The sequence below is a fragment of the Narcine bancroftii genome, chromosome 11 (assembly GCF_036971445.1).
Source record: "Narcine bancroftii isolate sNarBan1 chromosome 11, sNarBan1.hap1, whole genome shotgun sequence".
NCBI classification, from domain to species: domain Eukaryota; kingdom Metazoa; phylum Chordata; class Chondrichthyes; order Torpediniformes; family Narcinidae; genus Narcine; species Narcine bancroftii.
The window spans coordinates 73,546,483-73,570,154 of record NC_091479.1 but is presented as its reverse complement, the minus strand read 5'-3'; the positions used below and the strand labels follow the sequence as shown (position 1 = coordinate 73,570,154).

Sequence of the window (23,672 nt, the reverse complement as noted above, 5' to 3'; positions counted from 1 at the left end):
AACCACTGTTGTAAATAATTGTCTGGTGAGGCTCACCTATTGGCTGGTCCCCCACAGGCTCTCGTACAGGCTCTTGTGCAGCTCTGTGCAGGACAGTCGAACAGTATGGATGTGCTTGTGTTCTTAAGTGAATAAAAGCCTATTGGTTTCTCTACAATAGTTTTTCCACTAAATGATGGTGCATCATACCTGTATTTGCTTTCACTGATATTAATTTCCCCAGCTCTTTTTGTATGGTAATTTACTTTAGTTTTTAACCTTTGGTATTTTCTTTAATTCCCAAATATTTCTCTTCTGCAAAGACAAAAGAAAAAATGTTTAATTGTCCGGCTATTTCTTTTATCTCTAGTATAAATATCTTTGTGAGAGCTACACTTGGCAGCACTAATCTTTGTCTTTTTATACATTTGTAGAAGCTTTTACCATCTACTTGTACGTTCCTTGCAAATTTATTCCATTTGTTCTCCTCTCTCACTTTCTCCCTTCCCTTCCCTCCTCTCCTACACCTCCTTTTCCTCCCAGCCGGCAGTTTTTGACATGAATTTCAGGTCATTCACAGCGATCTGGTGAATGAATGGAGGAAGTCACTGCAGGCACTTGAAACATGTTGTGCGTGTCGAGCAAATTCTGGTTCAATTTAATTTTAATCTCACATGATTACGACTTGTTACTTTAAACCCAATAGTGCCCCAAGCTCTTAGGAATATATAGGATCTCATTCATTTGGTATCAAACAATATGTTATTTAATTAACCTTCTGATAACTTAATGACATCTCAATTGCATTCATTTTGATGCAATGATGGAACATAAATGATTCTAAGGCTCTGTATGCAGATTAGAATGTAGGTTGGGATTATAAAGCTAAAAGGAACTTTAAGAAAAAATCTGTGAGAAACATCCTTGAGCAGAATCATCTCCCCTCAGTGCAGTTGTTAATTTATATCACATTCTAACTTGTGGCTTATTGCATGATATAGGAAAATTGTATGATGTAGTGTATTATTCTTATAGCTCCACCAAAGACTTAATTGGTTTGGGGAGGATTTTAGATTGCAGCTTAATGTATAATTTCCCCCTGGTTTGTTATTGTTTTGCATCTGCCAAGAAGTAAGGCTTGGGCAGTGTGATACGGTGCATTTCCCAGCAGTTTTACGCAGGTTGCTGACTGTGACCTAGATGTTGTTGAGCTCATTGGGTAGTGTTGGACTTGCTCTCAATCATGCAAATGGGGAATATTCCATCACAGTCCTAACCTATGCCTTGTGGATGGTGGAAAAGCTTCAAGATGCCTGGAGGGTAATCATTTGCTGGAGGATCTCGGGTATCATTCTGGATGGAATTATTCTGGGAGTGTCAAACTCGATAATGTATTTTTTTTTTGGAGGTTATTTAGGACTATGGATCTGTGAGACTGCATGATACTTATGCTGTTTGGTGTACACATAAATCTGTGTTGCAGTTTCACCAGGCATAATTTTTAAGTATGTCTGCCACTGGCAATTCTTATTAAGCCAGAATTGGCCCCCTTGCCAGATGGTAATGACTGTATTGGGGAATATCCCAGATTGAGCTCAACCAAGATTCTGTTTACCAGACCCTGTAAATATAGAAGATGCCCCAACACTATTGTAAGAGGAACCAAAGTTCTCTTTGTGGTTTGTGGATTAATGAGCTGCACTGTACCCATGCCCGTGTTGTCCCTGATGCAGTGCTTGCTTTATCCAGCCTAGTGGATGTGATTGTGGTGGAGGCCTTGCCACAGGAATTGTCCTGCAGCTCAGTGACCTTTTTTTTTACTGTCCACAACACCTCCAGTCTTAGTGTCATCTGCAAACTTGCCAATCCAATTTATCACATTATCATCCAGATCAGTGCTATAGATGACAAACCACAATGGTTCCAGCACCAAACCTTGAGGCACACCACTAGTCACAGGCCTCCAGTCTGAGAAGCAATCACCCACTACCACTCTCTGGCTTCTCTTGTCCAACCATTATTGAATCCAGTTCACTATTTCACCAAGCGTCTGAACCTGCCTGACTAATCTCCCATACAGGACCTTGTCAAAGGCCCTACTAAAGTCCAGGTAGACAACATCCACACCCTTTTCTTTGTCAACTTTCCTGGTAACCTCCTCGAAAAACTCTATAAGATTTGTTAAACGTGACCTACTATACACAAAGTCATGTTGACTATCCTAATCAGTCCATGGCTATCCAAATAATTGTACATCCAATCTCTTAGAACACCTTCCAAAAATTTACCTACTACTGACAACAGGCTCACTGGCCTATAATTTCCAGGATTACTTTCGGAGTCTTTTTTAAACAACGGAACAATGTGAGCTCCCCTCCAATCCTCTGCCACCACACTCGTAGCTATGGACATCTTAAATATTTCTGCCAGAGCCCCTGCAATTTCTATACTTTCCTCCCTCAACGTCCGATTTAATATGTTAACAGGCCTGAAGATTTATTCACCTTCATTTACTTTTAGACAATAAGAACTAACTCCTCTTTAATTTGTATATGTTCCATAACCTCACTGCTTTTTTTCCCCTTAATTCCCTTAACTTTGTGCTGGTTTCCTGAGTGAATACTGATAAAAAATTACATTCAAGACCTCTCCCATCTCTTTTGAGTTCATATTCAAGTCAACCACTCTAATCTTCAAGGGGACCAATTTTTATACTCCTCAAGTACCATATTTGCTCCATGTTGCCTATACCCCTCTCTCTTGTTCTGAACCAGATCCCCAATATCCCTCAAAAACCAAGGTTCTATAGGCCTTCTTACCTTGCCTTTGATCCTGACAAGAACATACAAACTCTGTACTCTCAAAATTTCACCTTTGAAGATCCTCCACTTTCCTCGCACATCCTTGCCTGAAAGCAACATGCATTCTAGATCCTTTCTCATTTCCTTAATATTGGCCTTTCTCCAATTTAGAATCTCAATTCAAGGCCAAGCACTATCCTTCTCCATAATTAACTTGAACCTAATGTCATTATAATCACTGGACCCAAAATGTTCTCCTACACATACTTCTGTCACTTGTCCTGTCTTGTTCCTTAATAGGAGATCCAGTATTGCACTCTCTCTAGTTGGTACCTCTACATATTGATTTAGAAAATATTGCTGAACACATCTGACAAACTCCAAGCCATCCAGCCCTTTTACAGTATGGGGATCCCAGTCAATATGTGGAAAGTTAAAATATCCTACTATCATGACTTTGTTTCCTGCAACTGCTGCTATCTCTCTACAGATTTGCTCTTCCAATTCTCGCTGACTATTTGGCGGTCTACGTTTTCTCATCGAAGCCTGTTGAGCCAAACCCTTGACCCACTCCAATGATGAACGCTCCCCCTTTCTTTTCCACTGTTGAACTCAATCACACCTCTGAGCCAAGCTCTCAGGTTGATTGCACTTGTGGCACAACAAATGTGAAGGGCTCAGGGTTTGTCTTGGTCACAATTTTACAACTGAAGTAGAGCTCATTGGCTTTCTTAATCAGTGTAGTCATGGTGCATCTTTGAGCCTGAAGCATATGCTCACAACAAATATATCAGAATGTATCACAGCCGTTGCGACATTGATAAGACATTGCTGCTGTACTGAATCTTCCTGAAGACAAAAATTGCTATTATTAAGTACAGTCACTACTGCCTGAAGAACATGTCCATCAACATGCATTCAGTCTATATCAATATAATGCATAGCATCTGTATATGTGAGCTGTTTTTATAGCCTGTCTTCATCTATCCTGACAAAACTTGCCCAGGCCTAAAACAACATTTGTCAGTACCTGCACTGAGTGAATGCCCAGGCATGCTTGGACAGACTAAAACTTTGTGATCAGCAGCCAAAAATCCATAAAATACACCCAAAGGTGTTCAGGAAGCAAAATCTTTGTTGTCCAGTGTTATCAGAGATATTAAAAAAGTGAAACAATTCTTTAGCCCCATGGTTCTCAACCTTTTTCTTTCCACTCACATACCACCTTAAGTATTCCCTATGCCATAGGTGCTCTGTGATTAGTAAGGGATTGCTTAAGGTGGTATGTGGATGGAAAGAAAAAGTTTGAAAACCACTTTTTTAATCGTACTAATTGTCTCGTTATGTGCACGGATTCATAACTCCAAAGGAAATGGAGCAATGACAATTTTTCTCAAGCAAAATATTTCAGTAACACTTGGGCCTAGAGCAGTGATTCTCAACCTTCCCTTCCCACTCACATACCTCCTTAAGCAATGCCTTACTCATCACAGAGCACTTAAGGCATAGGGATTACTTAAAGTGGTATTGTGAATGGAAAGAAAAAGGTTGAGAACCACTGCTTTAGTCCCTTTCACACTGCCAACCCTTCTAGGAAGTGGGAAAACTTACTGGGCATGCTACAGTCTGGAACTTTTCCCATGCACCATGATTTACCTGGTTAATCACCAATCCGGCATTTTAAGTGGTGACAATGCAAGAGCAGGTTGTGCTTTCACACCACCAGAAGGTGATTAATGAGTTAACTCAGCCGGGCTCTGACACTTGCCCCCACCAAGTGTCAGAGCCTGATTGAAATGAACTCACCCTACCAGAATGGGACATTTCACATCACAGGATTGCTGGGAACTGACCTGCTCAAATAGCTAGTTAACCCACGTGGAATTGGCAGTGTGAAAGGGGCTTTAGATGTACCAATCTGATGGCAGAGCCAGATAGCTCTCCAAGGGGCCCAGTTGCTGCTCCTGCCCTGTTCAGCTTGAAAGAAGGATGGAAAACAGAGTCTTGAATATAACTGGCAGTCGCTGCCTGCTTGAGGTTTACGTGGCCACAGGCCCAGCACAGTGGTCAGGTGCTATTGAGTGTGACTTGCTTGGTGATTTGGAATTACTGCCAGTATCGTGTCACGGTGGCTTGTTATTCTTCTTCCCAACACTTAATTGGTGCAGATGTCCCAGGAGCAGCTTCCAACATGTTTATTGGTGCAGATGTCCCAACAGCAGCTTCCAACATGTTTGGCAAAGCCCACACAGCCACAGGCTTTTTCAGTTATGTCGTGGGGTCAGAACAATCTCCACAGCTTTGGCACCTCTTGCCTGCTGCTTTAACCTGCTTCTCATTTTAAAACATTGCATGTATCTGAATTTCACTGACATTCAGACTTTCAAAAATTATTAATTTTACTGTTAAACATTTAAAAAACATAATTTTTCAGCTTATTTTATTAAAGCACTTCTAAATAATGATATGCAATTATTAATTTTAGTTCATTCAAAAATATAAATTACTTGAAATTTGCCTCTCCCATTCAGTTAGTGTCTTATTGAAAGGGGTAGAGTTGTTGAATTTCTGCTGGTCCTAATCTGGCACAGATCAGCAAGCAGATTCCGCAGAACAAATTCTGGGGAAATCCAGAAAATTGTTCTTCACTACTGGAACTCTTGAGGCTTCCAACATTGGAAGACAGTCAGAAACACCTGTTTCGAAGTTTGGCATTTCTATTTCTGCCCGCACTTGAATGTTATGTAGGAAGATTCTGGGCCATTGTTGTTTGGCTGGTATTCCAGCAGGTCGTATTTTTAAAACCATATATTTAAACTGACTCTGGCCAAAATTTGGCTGTAAAGCTAGTCTCTTGTCAATATGTTGCAAATGATTTATATTTTATTTGAGAAGTTTACCTACATTTTTCAAATCTTGCTGATCATCCATGCTTTGGTTGAAAGGCAAAAGGATAATTTGTTCCTTGGACTTGAGTTTGATCTGTTGGTTTGTGAATGTGATTCATTGGTGACCATCTCCTAATAACACTTCTGTGAAAGAACATAACTATTACAAACAACAAGGGATTAGCAGAAATAACAAAGACAAATCATTCAATTCATTTTGTGGAGATCTAATCTACAAATATAAATGCACAGTGCAACAAAGCGAAGCTTTAAAGGCTACCTCTTCTTGGTGGAGATACGCATGTCCATTTAGTATCACGTGATTGTCTTTCAACATTATTAACCCGAAATACACATGATTTAAAATATGCTTTTGAAGGCGTTGGATCAATTAGCATCTGTTTATTGATTGTTACGTGCACAGAATTTGATTTAACCTGTGTAGATTACTTTCCTAAATTGGATTGTAATTTTCTGGTGTGGATTCATGTTAGCACAGTGGACCTTTGGATCTTGTGATATCAAAGATTTGACACTGTATATGACAGTCACAGGACAACAAGAAGCATCTGGCTTCTCCCATCCAGCCATTGTCGAATTCCTTTTACTACATCATCATGAATACTGAGTGACTGAACCTTCCTGGCTAACCTCCCACTTGGAACCTTGTCAAAGGCCTTCCAACTTTCCTGGTAACCTTGAAAAACTCCATAATATTGGTTAAACAGACCTACCACACAGAAAGTCACATTGACTATCTGTAATCAGTCTCTGCATATCCTAATACTTGTATATCTAATCTCTTAGAACATCTTCCAATAATTCACCTACTACTGACATCAGGCTCACCAGCCTACAATCTCCAGGGTTACTTTTGGAGCCTTTTTAAAACAACAGAACAACGTGAGCAATCCTCCGGCATCACACCCATTGCTAAGGACATTTTATATATTTCTGCCAGAGCTCCTGCAATTTTTGCACCAGAGTCCTTCAAGGTCTGAGGGAATATCTTGACAGGTCCTGTGGATTTATGCACCTTTGTTTGCTTTAAGGCAGCAAGCACCTCCTCCTCTTTAATCTGTATATGTTCCATAATTTCAGTCCTTGTCCTAAATACTCTTGAATCTGTGCCATTTTCCTGAGTAAATACTGATGCAAAAAACCCATTTAAGATCTTCCCCATCTCTTTTGACTCCACAGTTCCTCACTTTTATAGTGATGCCTGGGTTACCTGACCTCGATTGCCCTATCAGCTACTATCTGTGGAATATCTTTTTAAACCTATGGCTCCAACTGCTGAACTCAATTGCCCAGTCGAGCTGTGGGGTTAAATTTGAAGTTGGATACTTCTATTTAATTCCAAGGGCAAATTAGCTGAAATAAATTAGGAAAATAGATTAAAACATTGATAATTTATTGCAAACTTTAAGGAAATAATATTTTCAATGAACATACAGTCCTAGAGGAATAAAAGCATCACCAGAAAAGGGGTTCAGCCAATGTTAAATGGAGAAGCTGGTGATAATATTTGATTAATAAATTGCGCAGTGTAGGACTCCTAGGGATTGAGAACGTTTCAGAAATAACCAAAAGTTTACCATGAAATTGATAACAAAGAAGAAAATAGAATGCAAAACCAAACTGGAAAAAATCTTTACATGTAAAAGTCAATACAAATATATATCACAAAGAGAAAGCAGGAATTATGGTTGATAATATGGAAATGACAATGTTGATCATTGTTTATGTCTTTACTGTAAAGACTGCCAAAAACACTATGAACCATATTAATCCAAATACACACAAACATTTCCCTCTTTAATATACATAATGGCATTTTCTCCCCTTTTCCCCCCTCCCTTCCCTCCCTCCTTCCCACCCCCTCTTCAAATCCATTAAACATTCAACATATACAAAACAATAAAACCATTAAACAATGTCATCACACAATGAAAACAAACAAGAAAATTGTGTCATCTACTTTTACACACTGGATCAGTTCGTTTCGTCTTCTTCTCATTCTATCATTTTAGGGGGGTGGAAGTCCGCAGTAGACCTTCTCTGTTGTGTTCCATGTATAGTTCCCAAATTTGTTCAAATAATGTGACTTTATTTTTTAAATTATATGTTATTATTTCCAATGGAATACATTTATTCATTTCCATGTACCATTGCTGTACTCTCAGGCTCTCTTCTGATTTCCAAGTTGACATTGGACATTTTTTTGCTACAGCTAAGGCTATCATAATAAATCTTTTTTGCGCTTCATCCAGTGTGAGGCCTAATTCTTTACTTCTTATATTACTTAGGAGAAAGATCTCTGGATTTTTTGGGATGTTGCTTTTTGTGATTTTATTTAATACCTGATTTAGATCTTCCCAAAACTTTTCCACTTTCTCACATTCCCAAATTGCATGTACTGTTGTTCCCATTTCCTTCTTACAGTGAAAACATCTGTCTGATACTGTTGGGTCCCATTTATTTAACTTTTGGGGCGTGATATATAGCCTGTGTAGCCAACTATATTGTATCATGCTTAACCTTGTATTTATTATATTTTTCATAGTTCCAGAGCATAAATTTTCCCATATTTCATTTTTTATCTTTATGTTTAAATCTTTTTCCCACTTTTGTTTGGGTTTATAGCTTATTTCATCCTTTTCTTTCTCTTGCAGCTTGATGTACATGTTTGTTATAAATCTTTTAATTATCATTGTGTCTGTAATCACATATTCAAAGCTGCTTCCTTCAGGTAATCTCAGTCTGTTTCCCAATTTATCCTTTAAATAAGCTTTCAATTGATGATATGCAAACATTGTACCATGAGTTATTCCATATTTGTACTTCATTCGTTCAAATGATAATAAATTATTTCCCAAAAAACAATTTTCTATTCTTTTAATTCCTTTTCTCTCCTATTCTCTAAAGGAAAGGTTATCTATTGTGAAAGGGATTAGTTGATTTTGCATTAATAATAATTTTGGTAGTTGGTAATTTGTTTTTTTTCCTTTCTACGTGATTCTTCTTCCAAATGTTGAGCAGATGGTGCAGTCCTGGTGAATTTCTATATTGCGCCAGTTTTTCATCCCACTTATAAGGTTTATGTTCTGGAACCTTCTCCCCTATTTTATCTAGCTCTACCTTAGTCCAATCTGGTTTTTCCTTTGTTTGATAAAAATCTGATAGATATCTTAATTGTGCTGCTCTATAATAATTCTTAAAGTTTGGTAGCTGCAAACCACATTGTTCCTACCATTCTGTTAATTTATCTAGCGCTATCCTCGGTTTCCCCCCTTTCCATAAGAATTTTCTTATTATTCTCTTTAGTTCATTGAAGAATTTCTCTGTTAAGGGAATTAGTAATGATAGAAATAGGTATTGTATTCTTGGGAAGATATTCATTTTAATTGCCCTCCCTATCAGTATTAGTGGCAATTCTTTCCAATGTTCTAAGCCATCCTGTAATTTCTTCATTAATGGCTGATAATTTAAGTTGTATAGGTGGCCTAAGTTATTATCTAATCTAATACCTAGGTATCGGATTGCTTGTGTTTGCCATTTAAATGTGTAATCCGCATTATTCACTTTTATTTGCATTGATCTTGTACCCAAATATTTCTCTATATTCCTCAATTTCTTACGTAGTTCTTTTATTGATATTTCTGGTTCTGTTAAGTATGCTATGATGTCATCTGCAAATAAACTGATTTTATATTCCTTCTCCTTTATTTTTATCCCTTTTATTTTATTTTCTGTTCTTATCAGTTCTGCCAATGGTTCTATTGCTAAAGCGAACAGTGATGGAGATAGTGGACATCCCTGCCTAGTTGACCTGATTAATTTAAATTGGTTCGATATACATCCATTTACTGTCATCTTTGCCAATGGTTCCTTGTACAATGCTTTAATCCAATTAATATATTTCTCTGGTAGGTTGAACCTCTGTAATACTTTGAATAAATAATTCCATTCTACCCTGTCAAAGGCTTTCTCTGCATCTAAAGCAACAACCACTGTTGGTATCTTATTTCCTTTTACTGCATTGATTAAGTTAATGAACTTACAGACATTGTCCGTTGTTTGTCTTTTCTTAATAAATCCAGTTTGATCTAGTTTTACTATTTTTGGTACACAGTCAGCCAATCTGTTTGCTAATTGTTTTGCTATTATCTTATCTGAATTAAGTAGAGATATTGGCCTATATGATGCTGGTGTTAGTGGATCATTCCCCATCTTTGCTATTACTGTAATTATTGCTGTTTTACATGAAATTGGCAAGTTTTGTGTTCTATTGGTTCATTACTTCCAGGAGAGGAGGAATTAATAACTCTTTGAATGTTTTATAGAATTCTATTGGAAGTCCATCCTCTCCAGGCATTTTATTGTTTGGTAGCTTTTTTAATATATCCTGTACTTCCTCAATTTCAAATGGTTTTATCAATTTGTTTTGCTCCTCTTCTTGCAATTTAGGTAGTTCAATTTTAGATAAAACCTCATCTATTTTATCTTCTTTCCCTTTGTTCTCAGTTCGGTATAATTGTTCATAGAATTCCTTAAAGTTTTCATTGATCTCTGTTGGGTTATATGTAATTTGTTTGTCCTTTTTTCTTGATGCCAATACAGTTCTTTTAGCTTGTTCTGTTTTAAGTTGCCAGGATAATATTTTGTGGGTTTTTTTCTCCTAGCTCGTAATACTTTTGCTTTATTTTCATTATGTTCTTCTCCACCTTATACGTTTGTAATGTTTCGTATTTCATTTTTTTGTCCGCCAATTCTCTTCTTTTTGATGTATCTTCCCTTGCTGCTAGTTCTTTTGCTGTACTTACTATTTCCCTTTCCAGCTGTACTATTTCCCGATTGTAGTCCTTTTTCATCTTAGTTACATAACTTAATATCTGCCCTCTAATGAAGGCTTTCATTGCATGCCATAATATAAATTTGTCGTTCACTGATTCCATATTTATTTCAAAGTTCATTTTAATTTGGCACTCAATAAATTCTCTAAATTCCTGTCTTTTAAGTAGCATGGAGTTTAATCTCCATCTATATGTTCTTGGTGGGATGTCCTCCAGTCTATTGCTAATAACAGGGTTGAATGATCAGATAACAATCTAGCTCGTTTTCCTAACTCTCCCTTGGTTATGGGCTGACAACAGGAACAGGTCAATGCTTGAGTATGTTTTATGTCTACTCGAATAATTAACCATAAATTTGGTACTTTGTTCTTTTTGCTAGTCTTTTGTCCAGTTTTATCCACCTTTGGGTCCAAATTAAGGTTAAAATCCCTTCCTATCAATATATTCCCCTGCGTATCTACAATCTTCAAAAAAATATCTTGCATAAACTTTTGATCCTCTTCATTAGATGCATATATATTGACCAAATGCCATAATTCTGAATATATCTGACACTTTATCATTACATATCTCCCTGCTGGATCTCTTATTTCCTCCTCTATTTTGAATGGTATATTTTTTTTGATTAATATAGCTACACCTCTGGCTTTTGCATTATATGATGCTGCCGTTACGTGCCCTACCCAGTGTCTCCTTAATTTATTATGTTCCACTTCAGTTAGGTGCGTTTCCTGCACGAATGCTATATCTATTTTTTCTCTTTTCAGTAAATTTAATAGCCTCTTCCTTTTGATTTGGTTATGTATTCCATTAATATTTATAGTCATATAGTTCAACATGACCATCACTTCAAAAATGTAAAATACTTCAACCACTCCCACATCTAAAATTCCCTTAACCCCAAATTCCCCCCTCCCCTTCTGAGTTGCCCCTTGTCCCTTGCCGGACAACCACAACTCCCCTCTCCATTCGGATTGCAAAACCGTTCGCAAGTGTCAACTGATTTCACAGTGACTGTTATTCTCTCCCACCCAACCCCCTCCAGAAAAGACTTTTATCTTCACATTAAAACAAAGCTCCCCCTCTTTTCTTCTCTTTTTTCCCCCTCTTTTTCCCCCTTCTCCCTTACTTCCCTTTTCTTCCCTTCTTTAGTTCTTACTTGTACATTATTTTTACATCTTTGTATGTAGTTTGTCGTCGTTCTTCGTTCTTGTTACATCTCTTCATCTCTCTTTCTGTCCTGCAGGTGTTCTGCAAATTCTCGTTCTTTCTCCAGATCCGAGAACAGTCTGTTTTTTTCCCCTGGGATAACTATTTTAAGCACCGCCGGATGTCTTAACATAAATTTATAGCCTTTTTTCCATAGGATCAATTTTTCTGTGTTAAACTCCTTCCTCTTCTTTAGGAGTTTAAAACTTATGTCTGGGTAAAAAAAAAGTTTGACCCTTGTACTCCAATGGTTTTTTGTCTTCTCTAATTTTATTCCTTGCCTTCTCCAATATATTTTCTCTTGTCATGTGTCTCAGAAATTTTACTAAAATGGATCTTGGTTTTTGTTGTGGCTTTGGTTTCGGGGCTAGTGTTCTGTGTGCCCTTTCTATTTCCATTCCTTATTGTATTTCTGGCATTCTCAGAACTTTTGGGATCCATTCTTTTATAAATTCTTTCATATCTTTGCCTTCTTCATCTTCCTTTAGGTCCACTATCTTTATATTGTTTCACCTACTATAGTTTTCCATTATATCCATCTTCTGAGCTAACAACTCCTGTGTTTCTTTAACTTTTTTATCATTTTCTTTCAATTTTCTTTTTAAGTCGTTCACTTCCATTTCTACAACCACTTCTCATTCTTCCACATTTTCTAATCTTTTCCCTACTTCTGTCATGATCCCTACTTTCTTTTCTACTCACTTTTTCTTCTGTACTTTTCATTTTTCTTTTCATTTCACTAAATTCTAGTGTCAACCATTCTTTTAATGCTTTCATTTGTTCTTGAAATTTTTTTTTATCTGTGTACTGTCCATTTATTTTACCTTCTATTCCTCTGTGCAGAGCTTGGTGTTCTCCTTCTTCTTCTGTGACTGCTCTTGGGTTTGTGTCTTCTACTTCTCTTCCTTGCATCTGTGTCTCTTCTGACTTTCTTGTTGAGCTGCTTGCCTCAGTTTTTTGGGTGTTTTTTTTCATGGCTTCTTGATGTTGGTCCTCTTCTTCTGGGCTAGTTATCTGTTGGGCTTCCTGTTGCTGTTTTTCTTTCTTATCACTCCCTTTCCCGTTGCTTTCCTCTTCTTCCACCAGAGAGCCCTGCTGTCAGGCATCTCTCTGCTGGTCGCACTTTGTAAGTTCACTCCACAGCTGGTCCCCCCTGCCGTCGGTGTTTTCCTTTTCCTTGTTGTGCGCATTGCGCACCTCTGTTTGGCTCAGTGAGCCATTTTATCAGCCCCGCGGTCAGGAGGTTGTGACCCTGCGTGGTCTCCACTAACCTCGGGGAGCAGGCTCCTCTGTCGACGGCGGGTCCCTGCATCTTCATGCGGGTAAGGCCTTCTCCTTTCTCTTCCGGCGTCTTTCCTTCTTTTTTTCCCATTGGTTTTGGTTTTTCCTTCTTAGGTGCCATTTTCTTTCTTTTCTCCACACCTTTATCTTTTACTTTGATGTTTTGTGTTTCTTGAGCTTTGCGTTTTCTTCACTTTTTTTCTTCTTTTCTAAAGAGGGGTAGTATTCTCCTACTGGCCACTACTCCATCTCGTGACTCTTTCCAGGAGCAGCTTTGATGAGAGTTATAAAGATAAGTAAGTAAATTATTAAGGAATAAGATCGTGAATTAAAAGAAAATGGATTCCCCGGAATGTACAATCTGTATTTTATGATTTTAAACGGAGCTGTAAAGGTGACTTTGATTTTATAAAATTCTCTTGATGCTAGAACATCTCTGCAAATCAGTTTGTATTGTAGTTATTGTAGAAGGGTTAAATGTTCTGGTTGACCGTAAAAACCACAAGATTAACTTGGATTTCAAATGAGTAGTTCCTGTGGATAACGGTAGCTTAAGTGATGTTTGTTCCTTGCTCTATAATTAACAACAAATTTGTTTTGTAATTATAGAATATAATGTTTCAATTGCATTGCCTTTTATTCTACTAAAACATTTTTTCTCCATTTTATAGATATAATTCTTGGATTCTACAGACAACAGAATAATTTATTCGACGATGTAGAATGGTCATATGCTGGTAAGAACTTAGTTTTACATAATTTATTAACCCATATCTAGTTTTGAAACGTATGACCATGACTTGAATGACAAAAGACCACCATGATTGAAGCAAAATATAATCGCTGATATCTGATTGTTCTCTTCATGCATTGTGAAAGTGTTTGTCAGTAACTAAAATCACTTTCTTAAAATACGACAATGTAATTTTAAAAGTAATTTTCAATGCTTCTTTCCCTATGGTTTGGGAATGATATTTTGGGTTTTCAAGGTAATTTCCTGCGATATTATCATTAATCCTTGAGTATTAGGAAGGTTTTGCTACAGTATGTAAACTTACTATATCACAGTGACCTGTTGTTAACAGTTACAGACTTGACTAACCCAGTGGTCATGTAGTAACCCTTCCAACCCAGCCCTTTGTGAGCCTAAGCGATCCATAACTCTGTTGCCTATAAGCCTGATCTTGACTGGTTCACTCACTACCCCTGGACGTGCAGTAAGAATTGACAGTTTATTAAATAGCTGGTGTTAGATTGATTGGATAACCTGACTAACATCTCAAAATCAATAATCTTGATTCTACATTTCCTTTAAGCCAACGTGCAGTTATTTTACAAAGTCCTCAGTGCTTGTGTGGAAATATTTGGATTTCAGATTTATGTACATACATGACATCATGTACAACCCTGAGTTTCTTTTTCCTGCGGGAGAGGCAGAATTACCACCTTTTGGTAGTGCGAGAAAAAACGCCAATTGTAAACAAATAAAGAAATACAGAGATGAAAAAAACAATAAAGTGCAAAAGTAAGAGTCCTTAAATGAGTCTCTGACTGAGTTTGTTGTTGAGGAGTCTGATGGTTCCTCAACCTGGTGGTGTGAGTCTTGTGGCACCTATATCACTTTCCTGATGGCAGCAGCGAGAACAGAGCACATGCTGGGTGGTGAAGGTCTTTAATGACTGCTGCTGCCCTCAGTCAATGGCGTTCTCTGTAGATGTTCTCAATGGTGGGGAGGGTTTTGTCTCTGATGTCATGGGCTGCGTCCACTACATTTTGCAAGGCTTTCCGCTAGGAGTATTGGTGTCCCCATACCAGACCATGACAGCAGACTTTCTACTTATCAGTAGAAATTTGCCAGGGTTTTCAAGGTCATGCCAAACCTCCACAAACTCCTGAGGAAGTTGAGGGGCTGAAGTGCTTTCTTCATGTGTGTGCTGTGTCCAGGAACTATCCCCGAGATAGTGTCTCCCATTAATTTAAATTTGCTCACTCTCTCTACCTCTGATCCCCAAGTGATCACTGGATTGAACACCTCTGGTTTACCCTTCCTGAAGTCAACAATCAGCTCCAAGGTTTTGGTGACATTGACTAATATGTTGTTGTTGGTGCACCATTCAGCCAAGTTTTCAATCTGCCTCCTGTTTGCTGTCTCATCATCCCTTTTTATACAACCGCTACTGTGGCATCATCAACAAATTTGTAGATGATGATGTTGTTGTACCGAGCCACACAATTCTAGGTGTAAAGTGAGTAAGGCGCGGGTGGGGGTGCAAGAATGCAGCTTGTGATGTCCCAGTACTGATGTAGATGGTGGAGGTTATGTTCTTACCAATCTTCACTGATTGTGGTCTGAACGTGAGGAAATCAAGGATCCAATTACACAATGGGGGGTTGAGTCCCAGGTCTTGGAGTATGAGGAGATGATCGTGTTAAATACTGAACTAATCAGTAAATAGCATCCTGATGTATGCAATTTTGCTATCCGGAGCTCCAGGCTTTGTGTAGAGCTAGTGAGATAGTATCCACCGTAGATCGAATATTTATATATATTCATATCAAAGTTGACATTTGCTGCAAGTTATTTTGCTCATTTAATATGAGTCTACATTTGTTAAATGGCGAGCTCTCCACTGGCCACCGTGACAGAGGTGCACCAAAGAAAAGGTACAAGGACTGCCTAAAGAAATCTCTTGGTGCCTGCCACATTGACCACCGCCAGTGGGCTGATATCGCCTCAAACCGTGCATCTTGGCGCCTCACAGTTCGGCGGGCAGCAACCTCCTTTGAAGAAGACCACAGAGCCCACCTCACTGACAAAAGGAGGAAAAACCCAACACCCAACCCCAACCAACCAATTTTCCCCTGCAACCGCTGCAACCGTGTCTGCCTGTCCCGCATCGGACTTGTCAGCCACAAACGAGCCTGCAGCTGACGTGGACTTTTTACCCCCTCCATAAATCTTCGTCTGCGAAGCCAAGCCAAAGAAAAGACATTTGGTCTTAATCAGAAATCAGTACTGATTCTGAATGTCAGGTGCATGCCTTGATCATTCTACATGTGGCAAATCAGAATTATGTGCGTCTTCTGGCTGAATGTTGTACAAGCAAAACAACGAAGTCAGAATTATGAAATAATTGTGTTCCCTATTTTTTTCCCCAGAATTTTCCCTCTTTAAGTAATAGTGTATAACATTAGTCAATGTTCAACAGAACTGGATGGTTCATGTTAAAAGAAATACCACTTGTATACCTAGCAAAGAGTAAAACAATGGATAAAGGTTTGCTGCTACCCAATAACATGCAATATTAGCATTGTTGGTTTTCTCAAACTTTAGAGATTAAGCCAGCATCTAAAATGCAGCGCCAAGTAGGAAGACAAGATGTACGAGGTAGCTCTTGTCCATGTGACAGCAATGCACAGGTTGAAAGTGGAAGGTGGTCTTATTTTAGAAAATAATTAATTTTTTATATAAATATATAAAATAAGAGAAGGTCAATGCATCTTATATTCTATTCTGGATAACAGTCTATGTATATACAGGCAGGCAGACAGGGCCGATGCTACCACTAGGAGAACTAGGCAACCGCCTATGGCACAGACCTCAAAGGGATGCAGTCAGGATGGCCAGGCATCTGGTGTTCAGGGGGCAAATGTGCAAGAGTCTACTTACTTTATTAGTCAGCGTCCCAGGGTCCATTGGCTGGGCTTGGCCATCTTTATTCTTTTGTGCACCCATGAGTGTCAGCTGGCGCATCCGAGCAAGGCAGGCACAGGCTGCGTCGCCAAATTAAAGACCCTCATATTGAAATCTAATTTCAAAAGAAGCCCAGGCCTATTAATAATGACACATTCATTTGAACGACAGTTTTCTATTGGAGAATTGGATGCTTTGTTTGATAACATGCCGGTGAATTTCTTCCGCACAGTAATTGTAGTAAATTGACATCAAAAATAGTGTGACATTTGTTTAAGTACCCAGTTTCTGGTCCTGTATTTCACTGAATCATTTAAACCCAAATCTAAACCATCAGTTTAACATCTGACTTTTAACATTTTCTAGCAGAGTCATTTGAATTTTACAAGGAATGTGTGATCTAGTGGAAATTCTATGCTCAAATGTAAACTTATGCAAGTATTCACAAAACTGCATAATGTATAGTAAAATGGAACCATCACTGGTGTCTGCATCAGCCGTCAGGAAAATAAAATCAGTCAATGTCACTAGCAGGAAGCATTGCTGCTCAAAGTAAAAATTTATTTTGACGATTGCTTGAATGTTTTGACTATTCTGGAAAGGGACTTCACTTTGGAGAAAGTAGATGGAATATAAGGGAGTTTTTCCCACCTGCGGACAAACCTTGTATTATGCATCATAACCAAAGAGTGAATGGACAAATTCAATGCTATTATTCCCCACCCATTTCCCCTGAACCAACATTAAAGCCAAGTTGAATGGTAATGGATGAGTGATGTCCATTTGTTGTTAAAGCAGAGGTAATGCCAGCCCAGCATTTTACAGCCAGTATAAAAAATGTCTCTGAGACCCTGTCGTTTTGCTGCCTGCTGGAAAGCAGAAATGCCTTCATGTCGGAGAATTAAAAGAAACAAACAAACAAAAAAAAAAATCCTGTCACTCAAAGGCTTTCACTTCAAAGCATAATTTTAAGGTAACTGCAGAGATCCTTCTATAACTTTCAATAAAAGACAAACTCCTTCTGTTTCAACTCTGAACCAAAGCATCTTTTTGAATGTAGGGTCTGACTCAGGTAAAGTAGGAGCTCTTAAGTATCTGAATGGCACAGAGGATGAAATGCAACAAATCTTACTGACATGAAAGTCCACAGGCATTTTCTCATTACATTTATGTAGGTGCTTATACAAATGAAGGTTTCAAGGTAGGTTTCAACACCTTCTCACACTGTGACTTTAGAGGGAAATAGAACAGTTTGAAGGCATAGTCCTGTCATATGAAACTTTTACATCAGTGTTGAGAATAATCTATTCAGAATAAAAATGTAAATCATCGTAATTTAGAAAAATATTGATGCTGGAGATCTGTGTTGCAAACTTATAACAATGGCTAGAAGACTTCCAATGTTTATGATGCCACAAGGAATACTACAACAAAAACTCCTGGATAATGTGCCCAATGTTTCTGTTCCTTGAAGGATCCTTCTGACACTTCCATTATCAGTGGCAAGTGGTGAATGTATTCTCTCAAAGCTCAAACTTATAAAAACTTACCTACGCTCAACAATGTTGCAACAGAGACTCGATGGCTTGGCAACTCTATCAATAGAACATGCCCAGGCATCAGCACTTGATCGGTTTCAATTGGTGACAAAATTTGCAAAGGAAAAGGCTGGCAAAGTAAGATTCTGATGCGCCTGAAATTGAATAGTAGCCAGTCGCCAGCCAATTTGAATCACTCCACATGATATGGCTCCTCCAGGACCAGGCACTATCCCAGCTGTAGCACTGAATAGCTACACTTCAGAACTCACTGTGGCTTCAGCCAAACTATTCCAGAACATTTACAACCTTGGCATCCACCTGATAATGTGGAAAATTGCCCAGATATGTCCCATTCACACAAAAAAAACTGAACAGATCCATTCTGCATTCTCTCAATCGTCAGCAAAGTGATGGAACCCATTATGGGAAGGATTGCACAATGGCACTTGCTCATCAATAACTTAAACACTGATGCCTGGGTTTGGATCTTGCCAGGACTACAGAGCTTCAGATTTGACCACTGCTTTAGTTCCAAACATTGACCACAAAGCTGAACTTTAGAGATGAGGTGAGAGTGGACTTGCTGCTTTGATGCTCAAGTTCTTGTTTATTGTCATATGAACTTGAACATGACCAATGTACAGTGAGAAAGTTTGTTCTACGAGCAGTCCAGCGAGTCAATCTTGATGTTGGGGAAGTCCACAACAAGGGGTCCCATCTGAGGGTGAAGGGTAAGCTATTTCGGATTGAGATGAAGATAAACTTCTTCACTCAGAGAGTTATGGACCAAGCATAGAAAGTTGTCAAGGCCAGTTCATTAGATGCATTTTAAAGTGAGTTGGTTATGGCCTTTATGGCTAAAGTGATCCAGGGGTATGGCAAGAAAGCAGAGACAGGGTACTGGTCACATTATTGTATTGAATGGTAATGCAGGCTCCAAAGAGTGAATGGCCTACTGCTGCACTTATTTTCTATCCCTTTATAGTACAGCAGTGAAAACACAATACTGAGAGCAGAGTTGCGGAAAGATTAGGCAGGCACTGGAAAGAGGGGGCTTGATAAATATAAAGTCAAATAAAGGAAGCTGGTTGTTAGAAATCAATCATCTCAGCCTCAGGACATTGCTGCCGAAATTTCTCTGGCCATTGACCTAGGCCCAGCCTTCTTCAGCTCCAAAGACCTGCCTTGTGGGGATGCTGGTGTTTGTGCAATTCCATTTGCAAATGAATGAGCAAGACCAAGACAATATTCACACAGGAACTAATAAGTGTCAAGTAGCCTTCATAGAACAGAAGTGCCAGGCAATGATAGTCTCCAGCAAGAAAAAATATGACCAATATGTTTAACAGCCTTACCACCACCGTGTTTTGCATCAGCAATGTCCTGTGTTCGCCCTGTCCGGAAGATCAACTCGACCTGCCATATAAAGAGGAGGAAGAGTGTGATGGGATGTGGAGAAATAAAAAAAATGTGATTAGGGAATGATTAGTGTAAAACTGGAATTAGAGCAGGCTTGGTGTAAAACTGGATACTTGATGGTTGTCACAGATTTGTTGGCCCAAAGGACCTGTTTTGTTGCTCTGTGACAATGACTCAATGTCAGCAGATGCCAAAGCATGTCAATCATTACCTATCTGTGGTCCTTTGGACCAGCGGGGTAGTTGGTGATGGCTCCCAGCATAATTCTAATTTTCAAATAAGAGCAAATATAAAGATAAAAGTAAGGCACTGAATCACAATGAGGTCAGTTTAGTTTTTAGTCAGCGAGCAGATAGAACTTCTTGGAACTGTGCAGCAAGCCCCTTCAGGAATGGAGTTCTTTTTTCTTGCCAGCTCCTTTGCAGATCAGTGTAGACAGCACTGGAAGGTTTGAAGTGGTTGCATTTTCAGACTGGCAGTCTTTAAGAATCAACACCCAACACTTCAAAGGTCAGCCACAATAGCTCCTGAGTAAAGAGTTTATGGGTTCTTGTTCCACTCCAGAAAACTTGGGACAGAATCTAGACTGCCAACAGATCAAAGCTGAACACAGACGATAATTTCAATGTGATTTTTAAACTGAGCAGTTGATTAAATAAATGGGGAACAGCATTTGTCAATATTGCACTTTGAAAGTTGTTTAGCATTTTGGGCTTCCTGGAGAAATGAGAGGTTTTTTTTGTCTACTCCAATCCACCCCAGTCAAGGCAAATAAATTTTATTCCAAATTAATTATTTCAATCACTTTGAAGGCATGATTATTGACATTGAAGAAACCACAACTCTTCTTTCCTCTGTGAGCTAGACTGCTCGTTCTCTACACCATAACACAAACCAAGTACCTGTTCTAACAGTGTAATGGCACTGTGAATCAATTTGTAATCGAGAAGTCCACCATCACCATTTCAACTCCATGAACTCAAAATCCTTTCAAATCAGCAAAAAAATTCAACATCCATAACATCCTGTCTATCTTTGGGTGATGAAGCAAGCCATAAACGGTTGCCACAGATATCTAATAGAAGACCCATAGGTTATGCAGGTCTTGCTATGCTATGAATTTCTCTGTGCATGCGTCTTACCATGGTTTTTGTTATAAATTATGGACCTGGCTCATGGCATTCAAAAATTCACACAGAGAGTGGTGGGTGCATGGAATGCGCTACTGTCAATGGCTCTGGTGGCAGGTACAATAGAAACTATTTACAAGACTATTGGAAAAATGGAGGGTTATGCAGTTGGGAAATTCTAGGCAATTATTAGAGTAGGTTACTGTGGGTTGAAGGTCCTGTACTATGCTGTAGACTTCTATGTTCAAATGGGAGGGTCATTGAAATTTAAGAAACAGGAAGAAGCCAGTTGTCCCATCTACCCATGCAGAAGAGTTAATTAAACTAATCAGATTCCCTGCTATTAACCTTAGCCTTGCATGCTGAGGGACCTTACTTGATGTGAACCTATTTTTTATTTTATTGCACCTATCAAAAAAAAATCATAGAACTACATCCCCTCAAACAAACTGATCTGATCTGTTTCAATCTCCTCACAAATCTTTCAAAGAAAAACCACTCTCAGAATCTAAGTTCTCTCTCTCCCTCTCTTATTTTTCCAATAAAGTTTTAGACCTCTGAAGAAATCAGAGTTTTCTTAGTATTTTAACAAAGGACTATATTTTTGATGTCAATTTTTCTTTAAATTTTACAGTAAATTTCAAATTTAGATCTTAGTCCCATTCATGTCTTTGGAAAAAGTTAGAACTGTCTATTAATGGATCTGTGACATTCTGTTACAAAACGTTACTGATGGTGTGTAAAGAAAAAGAAACAATCTGACAACTAAAACTAATCACCTGAACATTAAAATTCTACATGGTGCTTGTGGTTTTTAAGTCTTTTTAACTATCAACTGTCACCCTCAGAGAATATTTTGACAAGGAACTTTATTTAATGATCCTGCCTGACTGATAATTAACATTTGGGGAAGGAATGTTACAGAAGATCTGTTTGTTTCAGAAAATCAACTAATTGGAATTTAATTTTGAGGGAAAGCAGATAAAGAATCTTTATTTTCATTTTTTTGAAAACCATACATTTTACTCTCTGCGCTGTGGGAAACAATTAACTCAAATTAGCTTGATGAGGTGGGAATAGAATGGAGGGTGGCTAATTGCTGTTCTGGCTGTACTTTGTATCTTTTAACTGAAATAAAGCCATCAAAGAACTAGGTTTATTACCTCATAGGATGCTAGTTGGAGCTCCGTTACCTGAGTAGATCAGAGAAACTCAAAACTGGAGATGCTGCAATCTTGAGTGAACAGAGAGGGCCTGAAGAGACTCTCAGACTTGGACCACATCTGTGGAGGAAATTGTGGAGTCGTCATTTCGGATTGCAACCATATATCAAGACCAAAGTGCAAGGGGGAAGCACAAAATATCTTGGAAAGGGGGGGGGGGGGGTGGTGGTGGGGAGACCCAAGAGGTGATAGACTGCTGGATAGAAGAAAGTGGGAAAAGTGGAGAGGCAGATCACTGGAGAAGGGGAAGGTTGGAGAAGAAAGGAGAAGGTAAAGAAAGGATGGAAACAGTGGACCCAATAGAAGTGGGGAGGTGACCTAAAATGGAAACTTTAGTTTTCATGTCAAGTTTATTGTCACCTGATGAAACAATGTTCTCCTGTCTGTGCTGCAAAACATGCAGACACACAACAGTGCATATGCAGGACAATTATTTCATCTATACAACTAAATATTGTTTCATGAATATGAGAGTCTCAGATGGTTAGTGTGAGCAGTTCCTTTGGTTGTTCAGTATTTTCACTGCCCGTGGGAAGAAGCTGTTCCTCAGACTGGTAGCGCTGGCTCTGATCCCCCTGTATCTCTTAAACCCATACTGTTAGGTTTAAGGCAGAAACATGAGGCGTTGTTTCTCAAGTTTAAACGTGACCTCACCCTGGCAAAGGATGAGGCCGAGGACAGGCAGGTCTGTGTGGGAATGGTATGGGGAATTAAAATACAAGCAACTGTGTGTTCTAGATCAAACCTACAGATAGGCAGGTGCTCGGCAAAGCATTGCTCAATCTGCATTTGATTTCACCAACGTAGAGAAGGCCACTCCGAGTAGAATGTGATAGATTAGGTTGGATGAGGCTCACACGAAGCTCTCCCTCTCCTGGAAGGACTGTTTACGGCTTTGCATGGAGGTGAGGGGGAAGATGTAGGGACAAGTTTTGCATTTTCTGCAATGACAACAGTGTGTTGAAGTGGTTTGTGGAGGGACGAGTGGGCCAAAGAATCATGGAGACTCTAATCCATTGGTTCTCAACCTTTTACTTTCCACCCACATCCCACTTTAAGTATTTCCTATGAGAGGAGTCACGCGATGGAGTAGTGGCCGGACGGTGAACTCCAGCCCTCTCCAGAAAAGTCGGGAAAAACAAGAGAAAACACAAAGGCACAGAAATAAAAGTTACAGAAAAGTGAGTATAAAGGTGGAAAGAAGATGGCGACAAAAAAAGAAAAGTCGAAAGCAACGGTAAGAAGAGAGGAAGAGAAGACAAAGGAGGAAAAAGGTGAAGGCCTTACCTGTCCGAAGAGGCCCGCTGCGGAGAGAGAAACCCGCTCCCTCAGGTCGGTAAATAATGGACTACAAAAATGGCTCGCAGAGCCGAGCAAAAGTGCGCAAGCGCGCATGCGCGAAGTTTCGCGCATGCGCGATGCGAATGAAAAAAAACACACCGACGGGAGGGGGGACCAGCTGGGGAGTCGATCTCCACAGCCGGCAACGACAGCTGCAGAACACCTGCAGCAAGAAGAGACCACAGAAGACAATAGAAACAAGAAAGAAGAGGAGGAAAGGGCAACAAAGAAACAACAGATGGTCAACCCAGAGGAAGAAGAAGAGGAAGAGTATGGTGAAATAGAAGAAGAAAAGATAGGCAAGGTAAAG

The 23,672-nt window shown here is 39.1% G+C and overlaps 1 protein-coding gene across 5 annotated transcripts in view; it reads left to right on the top strand.

Moving 5' to 3' along the window:
• ptprz1a (protein tyrosine phosphatase receptor type Z1a) overlaps window positions 1-23,672 on the top strand; it is a 201,487-nt gene that overhangs the window by 26,819 nt on the left and 150,996 nt on the right. For all 5 annotated transcript variants that reach the window (XM_069903388.1, XM_069903392.1, XM_069903391.1 and 2 more), the window contains one exon: window positions 13,686-13,751. In XM_069903388.1, the coding sequence (XP_069759489.1) occupies window positions 13,686-13,751 (66 nt within the window). The remainder of the gene's footprint in view (window positions 1-13,685; window positions 13,752-23,672) is intronic.